The sequence below is a fragment of the Carassius gibelio genome, chromosome A12, assembly GCF_023724105.1.
Source record: "Carassius gibelio isolate Cgi1373 ecotype wild population from Czech Republic chromosome A12, carGib1.2-hapl.c, whole genome shotgun sequence".
NCBI lineage: Eukaryota > Metazoa > Chordata > Actinopteri > Cypriniformes > Cyprinidae > Carassius > Carassius gibelio.
This window is the reverse complement of record NC_068382.1, coordinates 15,410,568-15,432,384: the sequence shown is the minus strand read 5'-3', so window position 1 is coordinate 15,432,384 and position 21,817 is coordinate 15,410,568. Positions and strand designations below refer to the sequence as shown.

General features: G+C 38.2%; 2 protein-coding genes across 4 annotated transcripts; both read left to right on the top strand.

Moving 5' to 3' along the window:
- Nucleotides 1–10: 10 nt before the first annotated feature.
- Nucleotides 11–7,276, top strand: LOC128025262 (DNA mismatch repair protein Msh2-like). Its single transcript, XM_052611453.1, has 16 exons — nt 11–275; nt 482–630; nt 718–1,005; nt 1,546–1,692; nt 1,777–1,926; nt 2,017–2,150; nt 2,864–3,063; nt 3,160–3,269; nt 3,372–3,495; nt 3,585–3,735; nt 3,823–3,920; nt 4,650–4,895; nt 5,015–5,219; nt 6,280–6,527; nt 6,615–6,784; nt 6,876–7,276. The coding sequence occupies exons 1-16, from the start codon at nt 68–70 to the stop codon at nt 7,056–7,058; spliced, it is 2,811 nt and encodes a 936-aa protein (XP_052467413.1). The 5' UTR covers nt 11–67; the 3' UTR covers nt 7,059–7,276.
- A 1,003-nt stretch (nt 7,277–8,279) lies between these two features.
- Nucleotides 8,280–20,952, top strand: fbxo11b (F-box protein 11b). Of its 3 annotated transcripts, XM_052611449.1 has the most exons (23): nt 8,280–8,580; nt 10,082–10,151; nt 10,672–10,799; nt 11,467–11,548; nt 11,688–11,832; nt 12,800–12,929; nt 13,221–13,304; nt 13,417–13,549; nt 13,659–13,765; nt 13,952–14,063; nt 14,399–14,505; nt 14,777–14,914; nt 15,007–15,224; nt 15,452–15,632; nt 15,844–15,966; nt 16,044–16,129; nt 16,283–16,359; nt 16,547–16,690; nt 16,921–17,031; nt 18,060–18,167; nt 18,260–18,368; nt 18,461–18,559; nt 19,104–20,952. In XM_052611449.1, the coding sequence occupies exons 3-23, from the start codon at nt 10,692–10,694 to the stop codon at nt 19,231–19,233; spliced, it is 2,532 nt and encodes an 843-aa protein (XP_052467409.1). In that variant the 5' UTR covers nt 8,280–8,580; nt 10,082–10,151; nt 10,672–10,691; the 3' UTR covers nt 19,234–20,952. The 3 variants fall into 3 exon arrangements, 2 of the variants coding, with proteins under 2 accessions (XP_052467409.1, XP_052467408.1); XM_052611448.1 differs by lacking the exon at nt 10,082–10,151 and having other exon boundaries at nt 8,281–8,580; XR_008186124.1 differs by lacking the exons at nt 10,082–10,151; nt 18,461–18,559 and having other exon boundaries at nt 18,260–18,422; nt 19,104–19,248.
- Nucleotides 20,953–21,817: the final 865 nt, after the last annotated feature.

Genomic DNA, 21,817 nt, shown 5'->3' with positions numbered 1-21,817 from the left:
ATTTTAACTCCGCCCCGTTTGCCTTTGACCCTCCCGGCGCGCCGGTGCGGTGGCGGGAGATTCCAGCATGGCGGTGCAACCTAAACAAAATCTTTCCATGGACAGTGCATCTGAGCATGGATTTCTGAATTTTTATTTTTCTATGCCAGAGAAACCAGACACCACCGTAAGAGTATTTGATCGAAACGATTATTATACGGTTCACGGAAAAGATGCAGCTTTTGCAGCCAAGGAGGTTTTCAAGACGAATGGAGTCATCAAAAACCTGGGCACAGGTTGGCTATTGATTATGGAATTATTTCATAAAACAGTCAGTTCATTAAAGAAATATCTTTTTTTTGTTTCTTTCTATTGTGAAGATATATGCCATGCATCTTAAACGGCATCATTATATTAATAGTTTATCAACCTTAAAATTATGTTTGTATTGTGAAATATATGATTATGGCTAATAAAGGTGATTTATATTTTCAAAACGCAGGAAATAAGAGGTTGGAGAGTGTGGTTCTCAGTAAGATGAACTTTGAGTCATTTGTGAGGGACCTGCTGCTGGTCAGACAGTACCGGGTGGAGGTTTACAAGAATGCCAGTAAGAGTAGCAAAGAACATGACTGGCAGATATCTTACAAGGTATCTTACTTTCTTCATTTTTTTCATAACATGTTTCTCAGTATATCACCTCTCCTGGTTTCATCATGTCTGTGTTTTACATCACAGGCGTCTCCAGGAAATCTGACCCAGTTTGAGGAGATTTTATTTGGCGGTGGAGGAGGGCCTGGGGAGGGAGCTGCTGGTGTTGTTGGGGTTCGTCTTGGCACCGGGGCCGATGGACAGCGTGTTGTCGGTGTTGGCTATGTGGACAGCACCCTCAGGAAACTCGGTGTCTGTGAATTCCCTGACAATGATCAGTTTTCCAATCTGGAGGCTCTTCTTGTGCAGATCGGGCCCAAAGAGTGTGTGCTTCCTGGAGGAGATGCAGGTGGAGACCTTGGGAAACTCAAACAGGTAACTTGCTTATAGAAGCCAGGTAGTGTGTTATTAAACAACGTGGAGATGCACAATATATTGGAGTCATGCTGAGATATAAATTCAGAATTCTGATTTTTTTTTCTCAGAATTCTGAGTTTATTTATTTATGTATTCAGTTACAGAATAAAAATAAAGTATAAAAATGTATTATACTGCATAGACAGCCAGGTTTTATTAACAGCCCGTCTTGTCTGTGGTGAATGAACCCCTCTTTAAATGTAATGTAAAATAATAAATCTCAAAATTTATAGAATTTGTTGTACTCTACATCATGGTGCTGTGATTGCTAAATTCAAATGTATAAATTAAAAATGTTTATTTTGATAAAACAGTTGAATTTTGAGTATAGGCCATTTATTGGTTATCAGACACCAAAACAAAAACAACAAAAAGAATCTGCAGCTTATTGTATCAATTATGTATCATAATTGTAAAATTAATATTGGTGCATCCTTAGAACAAGATTGTATAACCATAATCATTTATCTTACATGCTGGTTTCTGTCCTTAACTCAGGTGGTACAGCGTGGTGGCATTCTGCTCACAGACAGGAAGAAATCGGAGTTCACAACCAAAGACATTGTGCAGGATCTGAATCGGCTACTGAAGGCCCATAAGGGAGAGACTGTGTCCAGTGCTGCACTTCCAGAGATGGAGAAACAGGTTTGGGGCTCTGCGGCACAAGTTAAATGTGTCATGTCAGGTGCTTGACCAGGTGATTCAATCAGGTTATTGCTTTTCTTCCAGATTGCAATGTCTTGCTTACAAGCAGTCATCAAATACCTGGAGCTTCTCTCAGATGAGGCCAATTTTGGTTCCTTCAAGATAACCACTTTTGACCTCAACCAGTACATGCGTTTGGATAATGCTGCTGTGCAGGCCCTGAACCTCTTCCAGGTCAATAGTCAATTAAAAGACACAAAATATGCAATTTCTTCAATGGAGGGTTATTGTGAGTTCTGATTTGTTCCTCCTCTGATTTCTCAGGGTTCCTGTGATGATGCTACAGGCACACACTCTCTGGCAGGCCTCTTAAACAAATGTCGTACCCCACAAGGACAGCGGTTGGTCAGCCAGTGGATCAAACAGCCTCTCATTGACAAAAACAAGATAGAAGAAAGGTGATATTTTTTGCTGCTGCATATAACTTTAAATCTTGAAATTGGTATGAAATGTCTTTGATTCGGTTTGATACATTACATATTTATGGAATCATATAGGATATTTAAGTTGTTAAGGGAGGATTTTAAATTTTTCCCTAATGCTGATATCATTTTTGTTTGTGCTTATTTGAATTGAACTGCTGCAGCATACATTGAGATTATAATTAATGCTTTTATACTCTTTTAAAAGTTAAGGGATGGCAAAGCTGGATTTTCAGCAGCCATTACTCCAGGCTTCAGTGATACATAATCCTACAGAAATCATTTTATTATGCTGATTTGGTGCTCAACATTTATCAATTTTGTAACTCAGTTGTGCTGCTAACAACTTCTGTTAAATCTCAGATATTTTTTCCCCAGGATTCTTTGAAAATAATGTTCAAAAGAACAACATTTATCTGAAATAAGTCTTTTGCAACATTATAAATGTCTTTGTCACTTTTGATCAGTTCTATGCATCCTTGCTGAATATAATTACTTAAATATTTGTTTAAATAATAAATGACTTCAGTGATAATACTGAACTATAGTGTCAGTTGACATTAATAGACACAGCAGCTCTTTTTCTTGATCAAGTTTAAGTATCTTGTGGATGTAGCATATTTTCAACATTATAGAGGTTTTATTTTTTCCCTTTTACTTCATTACGCATTTGTGGTTTTGATGTGCAGACTGGATCTTGTGGAGACTTTTGTGGAGGACTCTGAGCTAAGGAAGAGTTGTCAGGAGGATCTTCTCCGTCGTTTTCCAGACCTGAACCGAATGGCAAAGAAGTTCCAGCGTCAAAGCTCTAATTTACAAGACTGTTACAGGGTCTATCAAGCTGTGGGACAACTGCCGAGTCTGGTGCTGGCGTTGGAGAGATACAATGGTGAGCACAATGTTGCCTGTTAACCTTCTAGTTTGCATTTACACAACAACATGTGTTGTGGAGCAACACAATGAGTGACGGCTGTATTTTGATCAGGGAAACATCAGGTCCTCCTGCACGCAGCATTCATCTCTCCCCTCAACGACCTCATCTCTGACTTCTCCAAATTTCAGGAGATGATTGAAACCACACTGGACATGAACCAGGTCTGCCTTGTCATCTACACACTTTAAGCTCAGTTTCTACGTTGCTCTGCCTAAAAGTTGGAATTCTTAAAATGTATGCCACTCTTGTTTTTCCTTGTCCAGGTTGAGCATCATGAGTTCCTGGTGAAACCCTCATTTGATCCCACATTGACTGAGCTCAGGGAGAACATGGATCGTTTGGAGAAAGCCATGCAGGCTGCCTTGAACAGTGCGGCTCGAGAACTGGGTAAGTGAACATAATATGGTAATGAAATTGATTTCCTATTAAACAATGTAGCGTTGAACTGGTAACCAATTTTGCTTATTTTGATTTAGGGCTGGAAGCAGCTAAGACTGTGAAGCTTGAATCCAATGCACAGATCGGTTACTTTTTCCGAGTCACATGCAAAGAAGAAAAGAGTCTTCGCAACAACAAGAAATTCACTACTTTAGATGTTCAAAAGAACGGAGTGCGATTCACTAACAGGCAAGAGAGATGTTGAGTGAGATGTTTAAATACTGGAGCAGGTAATGACTAGACTTAGTGAGTGACGGGGTTGTTTCTTGTTCACAGTAAGCTGAGCTCTTTGAATGAAGAGTACATTAAAAGCAGAGAAGAGTATGAAGAGGCTCAGAACGCCATCGTCAAAGAGATCATCAGCATAGCTGCTGGTGAGAGTCACTCAAGGCTTGTTCGTTGTGGTTTTTGAACTTTTCCATGTGGTTTAATTTCCTTAATGAAGGAATGTTCTGTTCAATGTACAGTAAAACACCTGTAAAAAATTAATTCATTAATACAGCACATTGTGCCCTTTTTTAACTTCAAAATATAAAATTCCAGTTTAAAAACAAAAAGTATAAAACATGCAAATACATTTGGAAGACGTTTAACATGCTGTTTTCAAAGAGACCAGATTGAAACATTGTGTTAATGAGACTAGCTAAGATAAAACGGTTATGAAAGAAAACACATTATAAATGACCGACATCAATATCTCAGCAGTTCATATCATGCAGGAACAAAGGAATTATTGTAATACAAGCGTTTAAATATTAATGTCAACCTGAAACAGAAATTTATTTTCCTTATTGTGAAATTCTTGTCATTTTAGAAATTGATTGGATCGTCTGAGGTGGCTAATTGCTGCCATCCCATGTATATTTGATAAGTAATGCCAGTATTCCATAAAAATAAAAATGCCTATTTTAATTTCAGAGTGACTTAGTGGCCTAGTTTTATGGTCTTAAATTATTTCCTGTGGTAATCCATAAATGTTTATAGCTCCTAATGTGTATTGAACACATTAACCGTTTTGGTCTCTAACATTAAACTGTTTTCAGCAATCTGGTTGTTGGCACATTGAGAATGAAGAGTTTAATAATCCTGTATTTGTACCATAGGATATGTGGATCCAGTACAGACTCTGAATGAGGTGATCGCTCAGCTGGATGCAGTGGTGAGCTTTGCTGTGGTGTCCCATGCTGCCCCAGTGCCTTACATAAGGCCTAAAATACTAGAGAAAGGGTCAGGGAAACTCGTTTTAAAGGCAGCAAGACATCCCTGTGTTGAAGCCCAAGATGATGTGGCTTTCATTCCCAATGATGTCACCTTCGCTAGGGCCGAGGAGATGTTTCATATCATCACAGGTAAGCTCTTATTTGATAGGAGGATACTAAAAATGAGCTCGTGGGTAGAGTTCTAGCATTAAATGGAAGTTTCATGGACATAAATGCATTAATCCATTTTTTTTTTTTTATATTGTTAGGTCCAAATATGGGGGGTAAATCTACATACATCCGTCAAGTAGGTGTGATCGTGCTGATGGCACAGATTGGTTGTTTTGTGCCATGTGATGAGGCAGAGCTGAGTGTGGTGGACTGTGTGCTCGCTCGTGTGGGTGCTGGGGACAGCCAGATCAAAGGAGTGTCCACATTTATGGCTGAGATGCTGGAGACGGCTGCTATTCTTCGGTCAGAACTCAAATTTGACATGCTTTGTATGCCCATCATTTTTAAAAGAATATTCTGCATTCAGTACAAGTTTAAGGGACAGTCCACCCAAAAATGAAAATTGTTACTCACTCTCATGTCGTTCTGAACTTGAATGGATTCTTCTGTGGAAGATAAAAGAATATTCTGAAGAATGTTGGTAACAGTTTCTTGTTGAGTTACTAACAATACTCCGTGGAACATAAAAGAAGGTATTTTAAAGAAAGAAATGCAGGTTTAGTAGGACATTAGGGTGAGTAAATGACAACATTTTCCTTTTTGGGTGAACTTTCCCTTTAAGCTAAATCAAATGCAATTGTATACAGGTTGTTGTTGTGAATAGAGGCAAAACATGAATATTAAAATACTTTTTTACCACTCAAATACGCACGTTTTAACAAGAGTGATTTTATAAAATATCCTACCGTTTCTAAATCCTCCAGAAACTGCCAATCGCTTCAATTGTAGATGCCTCACTATAATCACATTTGATATATTTACAGCAGGGATGGCCAAATTTGGTCCAGGAGGGCCACTATCCTGCAGTTTAGCTCTAACCCTAATCAAACACACCTGAACCAGCTACCGTATTTTCTGGACTATAAGTCACACTTTTTTTCATAGTTTGGCTGGTCCTGCGACTTATAGTCAGGTGCGACTTATTTATCAAAATTAATTTGAATTGAACCAAGAGAAATGAACTAAGAAACATGAACCAAGAGAAAACATTACCGTCTACAGCCGCCAGAGGGCGCTCTATGCTGCCAGTGCGACTTATATATATATTTTTTCCTCATCATGACCTATTTTTGGACTGGTGCGACTTCTAGTCAGAAAAATACGGTAATTAAGGTCTTCAGGATCACTAGAAAGTTAAAGGCAGGTGTGCTTAAGGGTGGAACTGAATTCTGTAGGACAATGATCCTCCAGGACTGAAGTTGCCCATCCCTCATTTACAGTATGTACATATTGTGCCCCTCCGTACTTTTTTTTTTTTTTTTTGTAGTGAATGCACGTCATGTTTTGTATTCGGACACTTTAGATCAGCCACAGAGGATTCTCTCATCATTATTGATGAACTGGGCAGAGGCACATCCACATACGATGGCTTTGGTCTGGCCTGGGCAATCTCAGAGTACATCGCCACCCACCTCAAGTCCTTCTGCCTGTTTGCCACTCACTTCCATGAGCTGACGGCGCTTGCACAGCAGGTTCCCACTGTCCGTAACCTCCACGTCACTGCCCTGACCACAGACAGCACTCTCACCATGCTCTACAAGGTGAAAAGGGGTAAGTGTCTCTTGAAACGTTTTTCTAAAAACTGTTTTTTCATCTTTCCATTGTGTTTGGTGGTGTCTAATATTTGTGATTTATTAGGCGTTTGTGACCAGAGCTTTGGGATTCATGTGGCAGAGCTTGCTAACTTCCCCAAGCATGTGATTGCTAATGCAAGAGAGAAGGCTTTGGAGCTTGAGGAGTTCCAGGATATCTCAAGAGCTGGGGAAGAAGCTGGACCCGAAGCCAAGAAACGCTGCCTGGAGAAACAGGTGAGATTTGAAAGAAATGTTTGCATTCGCTCTGCAGCTCAATATATGAAACTTTTACAGTTAAATTGATGTGCTGTCATCTTACCAATAGGAGGGGGAGAAGATCATCGAGGCTTTCCTGGCTAAGGTTAAATCAATGCCTGCTGAAAGCATGTCTGATGAGGCTGTCAAAGAGGAGCTGTGCAAACTCAAGGCAGAGGTCATCGGACAAAACAATAACTTTGTTAATGACATAGTGTCACGTTCTGCCAAAGTCAAACTAACTTCAGCCTAAGGGCTGAGTATTGGCTTAGTGGATTAAAGTCCAACATTTCTGTAAAATTGTTTATGTATAATGGAAATTGATATAATCTATAGTAGATCAGAAAAACGTTCCATTTTAGCATCCTTTTTAATTTTTATTTTTTTTTCCTTCAGGTTATTTTGCAAATTGTTGAATCACACTGTCATGAATCATAAATTCATAATAAAATTTTTAAAAAATATACAAAATGGTCTGTATATTGTCAGTCAAAATCACAACTACAATTTTTGCTTAGTGACAATGTCTCCGGCTAATTGATGCGTTTGGAAATGTTTACTTTTTCAATTTTATTTTTTACCTAGTCTCAAAGCTAATTTAATATTATAATTACAGACATGTTTAGTTAAGAGTTATTTGTACCATTTTTAAATTTACATTTAAATAAAAACAAATATATATAAAATGTTTTATAAAGGTACTAAATACACTAGGATGCTGCAGTGAATTGCTAGGAGATATGGGCTGGGTGGAGGTTGTGAATAATAATAGGATTACATACATTAAAAAAAAATACGAAACTATTTTACTTAATATTTAACACATTTAAATATTTTTGCACAGTATAGAATGGGTCTTTAAACAATGTATATAGTATCTGGGTTTTAAATTTAAGGATAGGGGTCCCATACACAAGGATCATATATGAGAGTTATGAATCATATTTTGGGGTCGGTGGCATTAAAAATCCCTGGTGGAGTTTACCTGGTAAATAAAGTAAAGACGAACAGAACATCTTTCACTGAGCTATGCTTCATTTATTAAATTGTTGAGGTTTGTAAAAGCAATACATTTAAGTATGTGTGTTGTCTAACGAAAACATCTTAAACCAGCCCAAGATATTTTACTAATCTTAGCTGGTTTAAGATAGCCAGCTGGTCTCTCAGCCCTCCTAAGCGGGTGCTCATCTGGTCTTGCTGGTCTCCCAGGATCTTAACCAACCTCTTACTACCTTGACCAGACAAGGGGTCCAATTTAGGCTCCAGGGAAAGCTTTTACAACTGTATTTGCATTCAGATCCTTGCTTTTTATGTCACCAGGGCGGTTAACACTGTGAAACACACTTCAATCAAAATGAGAAACTCAGTATTTAAAATCAATGACACGCTGAATGTTACTCTTTCTGAACATCAGTGTGCAATGTTCTCAGTGTCCATGTTAATGGCTCCTCCTGCTAGAGAGAGAGGGAGAGAGCGAGAGACACGGAGCTCAGCACAGGGGGGAGCTGTCCGAAAAAAAACACACCAACAACACCCCGAATAAGAAAAACTGCCCTGGGTCGGTGTCCTTTTTTGGCGTAGACGGGTGACTTGATTTGTTTTAGACCAGAGATTTGTGTAAATGCTAAGTACAAAAGGATAAGGTTCGAGGGAAGCCTATTTTTTCTTGGTAAAGTCACCTCGCCAAATGAACTCCGTCAGAGCGAGCAGCAGGAGACCCAGGCGAGTGTCGAGGCCGCGCCCGGTGCAGCCGGAAAGAAACAACGCAGAAAGAGGTGAGACGGGGATCTTTAATTCAACAACGCTTCAGTGTTGTGCCGTGTCGTGTACGGTACTTTATCTGCAGGACCCGACACGGCCACTCCGAAGTCGCAAGGCCTGAATAAAAGGGTTTGTGTGCAGAGCGTCGAGGCGCATATAAACAGGCCAGGCCGCGCTTTGTTTAGGCTTCACTAGCCAGAACCGTAAACGGCTAGCTTTTAACACGCTTACCAGCTTTCCGAATAGACTTAGAAACAATGTGACAAGGTAAATATTGATTTACCTTTACTATAAGCCACCTCTCATATGTGGTAGAGAGACGTGAGAAGTGGATTTAGGTATGAAAATCTGCGCTGCGTAGCTGCTAGTATCCAGTGTGGGCTGCCATTGATATAAAACACTGTACATTTAGGCCAAACACTATCACACTATCTGCTTGTTGCACCGCATTAGTACTTTCAACAGCATTGTTTGGTTTTGGTTCGCTTTCAATGCAGTAGCTGTGAAGTAATCTGTGTTTACACTGCTAGGTAGCACGCCTGCTAATAAGAGTAACGTTAGCTGCGCAGTTGAGCTCACCGAGAGCAAACGGGGTTGATAAAGGCTGTCTTTGCTGTTTTGTTGTTGGTATGTGAATTACGGGACATTTATCACATAAGTGGTTATTGTTGCAGGTTTGTAGATGGTATGCACAAGGCCCTGGGTTCTGTTGGTGGATATGCATCTGCGATGATCAATCAGAAACCTTTGTTTCCACGTTTAGCTTGGTTACAGACCCCCCCCACCCGGACAGGCTTTCCCTTAATAAAGTGTTAACCCATTGAGTTTTCAATGTCTTCCAGCATTTATTGATTCATTTGAGACTAGTAGTGATCAGTACATTTTGACTACATTGCTGTTATCATTTGGTGTGATGTGAAACGTTCGCAGTTTTAGCCTATTGCAATGAGAAAATCAGCCTAAGCAATGCATTGAGCTAAGAGTGTATAGTATATTCATATTAATATGTTTATATCACGTGGTGTAACCTGTACACATTAAAGTACTAAAACTGATAATGTTTTTTGGACATGCACCATAGTAGTTCTATGGTATTACCATTTGATACCATCACTGCATTTCATTGGGGTAGTTGGGCTTTTAGACAGTAGAATAATGAAGTGTCTGTGTATTTGCATTAAACGTATGTTATGTTATGCACCAGGCTCTTAATCTGTATTTTAGATTCAATTTAAAAACATCATCTACACACTGTTTATTTTGGTACTGCTTTCTAGGCAGACACAGAAAAATGTGTACTAGAGTCACAGCTGATCAGATAAGGATTAAATAAGCAGGTGTTGTCTTGATATTTTGCCCCGATGTAGCCTACTTTTGTTGCCTTGCTGTCTTGTTGCCTGTAAAGTCTTTGTTACCAATGGATCAGTCAGCTGTGAGTTGCCATACAATTCGTGACAGTTCATAGTCAAGCTTTAGCTGCTATTCTCATCTTTCATTTTTGGATGTTGTCTCCAGGTACCAAATGTGCTGTAGGGAAGGACAGACTGTAACGCTCTCAGGTGATCAGTACACCAGGTATTGACAGGTAGGTAGGGTACTTGCACACACAAACAGAAGTGAACAGGTAGAGAACTTTGAAACATTTTTAGCTGATTGAAGAACAGCATTTGTTGCATCTTACCTGGGCGGATCAAAATTCATCTAGCTATGGCTTTCTTACATATATAATGATGTTTACGATTGCGAAAACCGAGAAGGTTAAGGCTTTTAAGACTTTACCTCCTTAAATATCAAGAGATGGAAAAGCAAGCCGTCTCGAAGCATGGAAATTCCACAGATTTTTCCACAGATTGTCACGTTCTTACTAAATAATGGGTGGAAGTGTCGTCTGCACTGCTATGCTTTTGGAGAAGGCCAACAAAAAGTTTTTTTTGACTGTTTTCATTGCGAGAATGGTTCTATTTTGTTCCAGCAGGAACAGTTTAAAAAGTGCACACATGGAAATCAGAAGTTTGCAGTGGAACTTGGGGTCTGAACCTGTGTAGGGCAGGTTGAGATATGTTTCGCTGAATGGATTGTTTTTTCTCTTCCTATGTTCTTTGTAGATGAGGACATCCCTGCAGATATGGTTGCAGAAGAATCTGGTCCAGGAGCTCAAAACAGTCCATACCAACTCCGTAGAAAGTCCCTGTTGCCTAAAAGAACCGTGTGCCCCACAAAAAACAGTATGGAGGTAAAGATTTTGCACTCATACTATCACTTTTTAACAGAGATAGCCCTTCTGATGTGTTTGTAATCCAAGGCTACGTTTACACAACAACGATGTAGTCAAAAACAGTTTTTCCCTTGCGTCTTTAAAAAGTTTTACGTATGCACGACTTCATTTTCAAAATGATTTGTTTTATGTATGCCAGGCCAGTAATTGACACTTTCACCTTGTTAGTAAACTGTATCTGTAGGGAAGTGACGATTGTGGTGTATTTGATGCGTCTCTGCTGTTGGTTGTAATATTGGTGAAGTAAATACACATACACATTGCTGAAGAAGCGTTAGCAAACTCTTGAGCAGCAACAACAGTACCATGTACTCCGCTATTGTTGTGTTTGTTTTTTCGCACTTGCCTTTTAAAAACATGTACTGCACGTCTACATACCTAACACGTATTATGCACACGCAAGATGTCTCCGTTTTTAAATATTCCCGTATTGGGTGTTTGCACAGAAACGATAATGGTGGCGTTTTCAAAAACTTGCACTCTGAAACCTGTTTTCAGTCCCAAAAACGCAGTTGTTGTGTAAACGAACAGGCAAAAGTTTCCCATTTTTGGTTGAAAATGTTGTCGTGTAAATGGCCCCTAAAATGAGTAGTTTAAAAGTCAGCGTCTGGTTTATGTGATGCAGGGAGCCTCCACTTCAGCCACAGAAAATTTTGGTCACCGAGCTAAACGTGCAAGAGTATCGGGAAAATCTCAGGATTTGCCAGGTGAGTGCAGAGATTGGTCTCAAGTCATTCAATTGTGGTTACATTATTACAAATTTAGTTTCTTATCAAAGGGCTATTAATTCAGTGTTATCCGCAAGCAATTTGTTTTAGATTGCTTCTCCTGTTGACTATATTTCAGCTGCCCCTGCAGAGCAGTATCTCCAAGAGAAGCTTCCGGATGAAGTAGTTCTGAAGATCTTCTCGTACCTGCTGGAGCAGGATCTGTGCCAGGCTGCCTGTGTATGCAAGCGATTCAGTGAGCTTGCAAATGACCCCATTCTCTGGTGAGAATTTTATACTTAGAATAGATTGATTTGCAGAAACATTAATCTCTTAAATTGTTGGAGTATGGAGGAAAATTTTAAGGGCCATGTGTCTAATACTATTGATTTAATAGATCATAACGTAGGGACAGCTGGCACATTGTTGCATTTTTTTATGTTATGATGATCATGACAGGTATACAGCAATAATATTGCAGCAAAAAAAGAAAAAAGGTAGATATCAGGAACATAAGTTTAATGCTTCTCTTTGGAGGAGTGTAACACCTTAGATTGCTAGCATGCACAGTCTTGACAAAATTGTCTATTGGGGCTTTTAGATATCAATCTTGTTAGCAACTTTAATGAAATGTATACTGTAAAAAAAAAAAGTATTTTATGATCGCCAAGATTGCATTTATTTTGTCAAAATACCATTATTGTAATTTAGGATAGCGGTTTCTATTTACAAATTCTGGATATATTTTAAAATATATTTCATTCCTTTGATGGCAAAGCTGAATTTTGAGCAGTCATCACCCCTGTCTTCAGTGTCACATGATCCTTAAGAAATCATTCTGATATGCTGATTTCATGCAAAAAAAAAAAAACACATTTCTATTAATGTTACCATTGTTTTTTTTTGTGGAAACTGATTATTATTTTGTTTTCATGAATAGAAAGTTCAAATGTTTTTGTATCAATGTAAAAATATTTGTTCTCACCTTCAATTCAGTGCATCCTTGTAGAATAAAAGTATTAATAACTTTTCATTAAAAGTAAATAAAAACCTTTGGAACAGTAGTGTATAACTGACCAATCGTGTGTAAGTAGTGACACTAGTGTATAACAGCTGACCTGGAATTATGGTACAGTTATTGAAATTTGCACAAAATGCTTATTTGGTACCATAAATGGGGGATTTGTTGAGATGTTACCGATTCCATAAATGTATATTGTTAGCGATTTTGTCTGCTTGTGTGATTGACAGGAAGAGACTATACATGGAGGTGTTTGAGTACACACGGCCAATGATGCATCCAGAGCCGGGCAAGTTCTACCAGATCAACCCAGAAGAGTATGAGCAACCAAACCCGTGGAAAGAGAGCTTTCAGCAATTGGTATAAGAGCTGAATTTCTGTAGTCCTTTATAAGTCCGCTTATGGATAATAGTCTTCTCACTTCAGAATAGTATCATAGATGATTTTTACATATATGATTTTTTCGGTGTGTGACCTTTTGTTATTTTTCAGAGTAATAATCCTGTTCACTGTCCGAAATGTCATGATTTTTACACACATTTCCACTTCGTGGTTATTTGTCCGTCTTGGGTGAATCGATTAAAAATTGTTAACACAGGTGCTAAAATGTGAGTAAGCATTCATTAAGCCTGTACTTTTCTTTTTCTACAGTATAAAGGAGCACATGTAAAGCCTGGTTTTGCAGAACACTTTTATAGTAATCCAGCCAGATACAAAGGCAGAGAGAATATGTTGGTATGGATCTTTGGCTTCAGTATTTTCTTTTCTGTTACAAAAGGTCAATAAATGCACTGAGGATTTTTCAGCTTCATTGTAATTGCAGTGGGGTTTTTTTTCTGGTTTGCAGTATTATGACACCATTGAGGATGCATTGGGAGGGGTGCAGGAGGCCCATTTTGATGGCCTGATATTTGTGCATTCTGGCATTTACACAGATGAATGGATCTACATTGAATCCCCCATTACAATGATTGGCGCAGGTGAACCAGACGATCCTGTTTTCGTTACCTGTGCCCTCTAAATCTTAAAACTTTTAACCTCACATCCTTAGATAAAAGTCATTTACACCCTTGTTTTCATTCCTCTCAGCTTCAGGGAAGGTTGCTGACAAGGTTGTCATTGAAAACACTAGAGACTCAACATTTGTGTTTATGGAGGGATCTGAAGATGCATATGTGGGTTACATGACCATCAGGGTGAGTCTAACCAGCTTTTGTCTTTTAGTGCATTATCTTATTATACATGGTGCATTTGTGAATCATTGCATGATGTCTTTTAGATAATACTACTTGCTCTTTTCTATGCTCTATGATGCTTTTTATTAGAGATTGCAGCAAATCAAGTTTTTGAGTGTGTGTGTAATTTTGCTATTTCTCCTACAGTTCAACCCTGATGATAAGTCAGCACAGCATCATAATGCTCACCACTGTTTGGAGATCACGGTTAACTGCAGCCCCAACATCGACCACTGTGTTATCCGCAGTACCTGCACAGGTATTTTTCATTCTATTTAGACGACCATCTGCTTGCCTAGCATAAGGCACTACAGTTTAAAAGTTTGACCTTGGTATGATTATTTTTTTATGTTTTTGTGAAATGTTTCTTATGCTCACAAAGGTTGCTGATTTTTTTAAAATCAAAAACACTGTATTTTGAATTGTCAAGCAATTATTACTTCAGTGACACATGATCCTTCAGAAATCATTCTAACATGCCGATTTTTGGTAGAATCGCATAACATTTCTTAATTTCTTCTTTAATTAGCTAAAATACAGTAATAGTTATTGGATGGTTTTGAGATGGGAGTCTCTCTCTATCTTTTTGTGCAGTGGGATCAGCGGTGTGTGTAAGTGGTCAAGGTGCCGGACCTACCATCAAACACTGCAACATCAGCGATTGTGAAAATGTTGGACTCTATATCACTGATCATGCACAAGTAGGAGCCTTCATTGTCTGTTTTGTGCATTAAAGGAACTGTTCAAAATGGAAATCATTGTATTGAAATTAGAATTGTATGTAGTTGTCCTCATGTTGTTTCAAAATATTATGCTGCTGTTTTCTTCATGCAAATGTTTCCAAGCAGTAGGACTGAACAGGAAAAACATAAAAAGCTGCTTAAAAGTGACACACACATTGTGCTTTTTCAAGATAAAAGATCTTCAAAAAAATCTTCCTAAAATATTCACCTGCAAGCTGTTGTGTTACAGGGTATTTATGAAGATAACGAAATCTCAAACAATGCACTTGCGGGTATCTGGGTAAAAAACCATGGCAATCCTATCATCAGACGTAATCATATCCACCATGGCAGAGATGTAGGAGTGTTTACCTTTGACCATGGCATGGTAATTACACCTAATATTGTTAATTCAGAGACTTTATCTATTCTGGGCACTAGCCGGTGAGTTGATTTCTATCTCTTTGTCTCCCTCTGCAGGGCTACTTTGAGAGCTGTAATATCCATAGGAACAGGATTGCAGGATTTGAGGTGAAAGCATACGCGAACCCAACTGTAGTACGCTGTGAGATCCACCACGGCCAAACGGGGGGGATCTACGTACATGAGAAAGGTCGAGGCCAGTTCATAGAAAACAAAATCTATGCTAATAACTTTGCTGGTGTGTGGATCACCTCTAATAGTGACCCAACTATAAGGTTAGTCTCCATTGTCCTCACTGTCTTGCCTATGTAAATTAAGTTAGCAGTGTCATATTAGTGTAAATCAATATTGCTATGTAAAAACTTTAAATAATAATTAAGTCTTTTTTGCATTTTGGATAGTGATTAGCTTGTGTGGAGCTCAACAAAGACTCGGCACACTGTAAATTGATTTTTCCATTTTATTGATGATCTATAAAATCAACTGTCTGCGCTTAATCTAGGGGAAATGCCATCTTCAATGGAAACCAAGGAGGCGTTTACATATTTGGTGATGGGAGGGGCCTCATTGAGGGAAATGATATTTATGGAAATGCCCTGGCTGGCATTCAGATCAGAACGAACAGCTGTCCTATAGTAAGGCACAACAAGATCCATGACGGCCAGCACGGAGGAATCTATGTGGTGAGCATGACCTGACTGTAATACATAACAGGCTGCTGACAGAACAAAGAATATAAATTAAAATTAAAAATTAAATTTATGCATTTAGCATACACTTTTATCCAAAGTGACTTCAGGCTATCAATTTTTACCTATCATGTGTTCCCAGAATATACACACACTATTCATAGATCATAGGATAACTCTGTGTTCTGTCTGTTTCTCTTTGTAGCATGAAAAGGGCCAGGGTGTAATAGAGGAAAATGAGGTGTACAGCAACACTCTAGCCGGAGTGTGGGTGACCACAGGAAGCACGCCAGTACTCAGGAGGAACAGGATACACAGCGGAAAACAGGTTTGGAACTTCAAAATTTAGTTCTGTATGATCTAGCATTCATTCTTCCCTCCTAATGTTGTTATTTCTCTGAAAAGGTTGGAGTGTATTTTTATGACAATGGACATGGAGTACTGGAAGATAATGATATCTACAATCACATGTACTCTGGAGTCCAGATCAGGTAGGACGTGATTGAATTTGTGAAGTATCAGGGGTACAAATTGGTTTTCAAGAGTCTTGGTAGTAAAACAGTGTACTGCGTTTTTATACTGGATGCATATTTTGCATGCGTTGTACAGGATTGATGTTTTTTCCTTATGTTTTTACAACAAAGAACTGGAAGCAATCCAAAAATCAGAAGAAACAAAATTTGGGGTGGACAGAATGGAGGCATCCTTGTTTACAATTCTGGTAAGTTCTTTATCCACTTTCTCTCTGTTGTCTCTATTTGTCTTTTAAGTTCTTATGAAGCTTGTTTTTATTGTTGTGTTTTAGCTATACAACAGTGACAGGTCTCAGCTGTCATATTGGTCTGCCTAGTTGTGAGAGGTTTCTGTTTGTTGTGTTTGTTTAACATCATTTGGTGGACTGTTCTTAGGGCTGGGTTTCATCGAGGACAATGAGATCTTTGATAATGCCATGGCGGGGGTGTGGATTAAGACAGACAGCAACCCCACGCTGCGCAGGAATAAAATCCATGATGGACGGGATGGGGGTATTTGCATATTCAACGGAGGGAGGGGTAAGAACGGATTGGAAAATTTCTTACTGCTTTCAGATGCAGTGCAGGAAATGCTACGCCAGCTGAGTGAATTAAAATAGAAAGATAAATCACACAATTAGTGATGAAAACCCCTGTGGTTCAAAACTAAGCTTAATCTGAGTCAAAAAGCTGCCCAGTTAAAATAATGGATGTACCATGTTTTATCATTATGATAAAACTAATAGCAGTGTCTTCATATGCATGTTCAGGGTTGTTGGAAGAGAACGATATCTTCAGGAACGCACAGGCTGGTGTTCTCATCAGCACAAACAGCCACCCGGTGCTGCGGAAGAACCGGATATTTGATGGCTTTGCAGCAGGTCAGTAGGGTTAAGTCAGAATTGTGTACATGCTGCCACTGTGGTGGTCTCAAATCGATAGTTTGCCCCCAAAATTTAAATTTGCTGAATGTTAACCCGCACTCAGGCCCTCCAAAATTTCGATATTCACAGAAATTTAACATTACATAATTTGCTCTTCAATAATAATCCACTTGAATCCAGTCAGTTAATGTATTGTGAAGTGAAAAGCTGTGTGTTTGGAAGAAACATATATTGTGACCCTGGACCAACGAAACCAGTCATAAGGATCTTTTTTTTTAATTGAGTGTAATACACCACCTGAAAGCTGAAGACAGAAGCTTTCCATTAGTGTATTGTTTGTTAGGATAGGACAGTATACGACCAAGATACAACTATTTGAAAACCTAGAATCTAAGGGTGCAAAAAAAATCCCTAGTATTGAGGAAATTGACTTTTAAAGTTGTCCAAATGAAGTTCTTAGTAATGTATATTGCTAATCAAAAATTCAGTTTTAATATATTTATGTACAAAAAAAATGTACAAAATATCTTCATGGAACATGATCTTTACTTAATATCCTGATAATGATTTTTGGCATTAAAGAATTTTTTTTTTTTGACCTGTACAGTGTATTTTTGGGCTTTTTTTTTTACAAATATTACCCCAGTGACTTAAGACTGGTTTTGTGGTCCAGGGTCACAATTCCTCTTTAATATGTTTCAACTTTAAACTTGCTTTTATCCAAAATACCATGAGCTATAATAATGCTTCCTCCAGTGACACATTCACTGCAGAGGATCCATTGGTGAGAAAGTAATATAATGTTCAATTTCCTCAAAATCGGTTCCGATGAAGAAACAAACTCATCTACAACTTGGATGGCCTGGGGGCGAGTAGATTTTCAGGAAATTACCAGATAAACTATTCCTTTACTAAATAATGGTTCTTTTGTGGTCTTAATGGTAAATTGTAAAATAATGTATGTGTCATCATTACATATTTCTATTCAGTCTTCCAAATAACACACATTCTCACCCCCACTTTAGGCATTGAAATCACAAACCATGCCACAGCGACTCTGGAAGGCAATCAGATATTCAACAACAGATTTGGAGGTTTATTTCTAGCCTCCGGTGTCAATGTTACAATGAAAGGTAAACATTATCATTGAAACCCATAACCAACTATCTTTCTCACTTCACCTTAATATAATATAATAATATAACCGTTTTTCATAACTTTGTAGATAACAAAATCATGAACAATCAGGATGCCATAGAAAAGGCGGTGAGCAGAGGTCAGTGCCTGTACAAGATTTCCAGTTACACCAGCTACCCCATGCACGATTTCTACAGGTAATCAGAAGGCAGGCATCTTGAAGCCGTCTGCGTTGAAAACCAACAGATCTGGTAATAGTATTTCACCTTTTTCCATTCTCTTGTATTAGGTGTCACACCTGTAACACAACAGACCGGAATGCAATTTGTGTGAATTGTATTAAGAAGTGCCACCAAGGGCATGATGTGGAGTTTATACGGCATGATAGGTCAGTGGCAAACCTTCTTGTATACAGTGCAATATGTATACATTACCATTCAAAGATTGGGGTTGGTAAGAGGTTTTTGAAAGAAATCTTTGCGGCTCACCAAGGCTGCATTTATTTGATCAAATACAATGAAAACAGTAATTGTGGAATATTATTACAATTTTTGTTTTCTTAAAACAATATTTTACAATGTAGTGAACACCTTTGGTGCATAAGACGTAATCAATTATGACTTCTCATAATTCAGATTTTTTTTTCTTGCAATTCTGAATTTACATCTCGCTTTTCCTCCGAATTGTAATAGAGCAAGACAAAATTGTAAAGTGTTTTTTTTTTTTTTTTTTTTAGCAGAAACGAGCTTCCATAGAAAATGGTTGTGCTGCTTAATATTTTTGCAAAACTGATACATTTTCATGAAGAACCTATAGTTCACGAGAATAGCTGTAGTTACAGGTGAATTGCAGAATAATTGTTTTTTTCTGTAAAATTTAGTGGATGCATAGATTAATCTGCTATAATCCCTTTTATTATCTGTCCTATGCAGGTTTTTTTGTGACTGTGGCGCGGGTACATTGTCTAATCCTTGCACATTGGCTGGAGAGCCGACCCATGACACGGACACTCTGTATGACTCTGCACCTCCCATAGAATCCAACACATTACAGCACAACTGAGATCCAGTTCAACCTCCATCACACAACCCTGGCCTTTATCGTACCTGCCTACAAATCCAGAGCGCCTGCCATTTCTGGGCCAGAGAGGACTAAAACTGTCAGACTTTGAATTAATCATTAATCACAAGGGAAACTGTCTTTGGAGAGGTGAAATGCAGAACTCCAAAGCCGTGTAAAGCTGCCTCAGTGTTGGGTGTGGACTCTTGTATATCGCTTACTGAGAAGATGTTTTGATGCAAGGAGTTTTCTTCACTTCTGGTTGGGAGCATGATGGATGATTTAGAAGAGTGAAATATTGTGAAGCAATATGTTGACTCAGGATTCTGGAGATTATGGAGGTGGGTGCCACAGTGGAGTTTAGTTTGGGATGGGAGTAGACTTTGTTTGGTCCTTCCAGTTGCAAAGTCCAACGCTGTGCGCCCCGCCCTGTGCAACTTCAGCGCTGTGTGGAGATTCAAGACGAGTTCTGCTGCAGTTTTTGTACAGATCTGACTGTGACCCGAGCCACTAGGAACTACAGATTGTGGTTTTCTTGGATTAGAGGCAGAGCCATACCATTAATGGCTTCCCCCGGTGACTGTTTTTTGACAGCAAATGTGCTGAAATATATGTATGATATAAAAATTCACAACCCCCGACCCCCACAAAAAAAAAAAAAAAAAAAAAAAAACTGTGATTAGCACTTGCTTTTTTTTTCTTTTTTTTTTAATGTTAATGTGTTTCTGACCTACAAATATGATTTTAATGCTTTCTCATGTAGTTTTGTATTTTCATGCAAAAAAATCTTATTGTATTTGAATGTCTCTTATTTTATTATATATTATTATTATTATTATTATTATTATTGTGAATATTTTTTTTTAGCACACATTAGGCTTGCTGTAATCATGCTCATGTCTCAGCATATAAGTTCTTTCTGTGAAAGAGGAATAACAAAGAAAAGATCAGAAAACTAACACTAAATTGTCCTCCAGCATTTTTTTTTTAAATGAGGTGATTTCTTTTAAGTTAATTTCTTTTATTTGAGTGATTGATGTGTGGAACTTATGGTTATGAAGGTTCCGATATGTTTGCTTCACATTTGTTGCTGCCATAATTAGAAAAAGGGTTGTTTTTGCTTATTTTTAGTTATCTTTCTTATTCTTAAGTTCCCTTTCGAAATATTTGGAGCTTTAATCTCCAATCGGTTTGATGTGTTAACCAAGGGCCCAAGAATTCTGAAACATGTTTGACCGTTAATCTTACACCGAATGTAAAGAAATGGTTTTATATTAAAAATAATCCCAGAGCATTTTCATTCAGTAAATTTTGTCCATGCAGTCATAGCATCCTGAAAATGTATCCTGACTTTAGAAACATTTTAATGCATTCTTTTGGGCCCATGGCCTGACTTGTGCCTGTTTTAAATACGCTAGCGATTTTGAAAAGTCTTGCTGGAGTTGGTTTATATTGGAGGCCTCTGGCCTCTTTGAAGCTGAGACAAGTATCTCTACAGCCCCATTGTCTTTTTGCCCCTCAAACTCCATTTATGTGTAATGTGACTGTGGCTTCTCATGCAGCCTGAATTTTATGCATGTGTACCATAACATCTAGACTTAATATATTGTGAAGTCTTCAATAACCATTATGTAGATGCTAGAATGAATTTAAAAAGGGTTTAATTTCCTAGAAAAGGACAGAAACTGGTCATTTTTAAGAAAATAAACTTTATTAGATCAACACTGGTTGTGCTTTTTTGTTGATTCCTAACAATATGTTTGACATATAAACAAGTAGTTTGCTGTTTTAATGACTTGTTTTATAGGTTGCGCTACTTTGACAAAACTTGCCTGTCCTCTTGTCCATAAAGCCATGAAAACCCCCAACATCTGTCACTACGGTTGAACAGAATCGTACACTGCCTTCAAGAGCTTGTTAAACATGATTTGATTACAGTTATTATAAGACAAAACCACCCTGATTGCAGGTGTCGCCTTCCTGTAATAACCTAATAGAGATACTCGACTTGTGTAAATAACACAAGCAAGGTCTCCAAAGCAGTGTCTTGTGATGTAGGAGACTTTTACAGCGGTGTGCTTTATCTAGTCTGATAAGAATAAGTCGTTATTGATTGAATACATAAACCCTTCACTTGCCACAATTCCCGGGTAAAAAATGCGCCATCTATACGCAAACAACCTAAATAAGCCTAAAATATAACTGAGATGACCTACATCTACATCTTAAAAACAATGTATGTGATATGATTCAAATCAGATACAAATAAATAGAAAATTTTAGCAATCTGAGATCAAAGCTGTAACCTCAGCCACAGTGACGGTTTAAAGTTGAAAGGTCTTAATGATGGATTTGATTCTTACAAACAGGCAGCTGCACAAGGCATTCATTGATGGACTGGAGTCATGTGAAATACTTGTGAATTATTGTGATGTTTTTATCAGATGTTTGGACTCTCATTCTGACGGCACCCATTCACTGCAGGGGATGCATTGGTGACTAGATGATGTAATGCTACATTTCTCCAAACCTGTTCTGATGAAGCAGCAAACTCGTATACATATTGAGGGTGAGTACATTTTCAGCA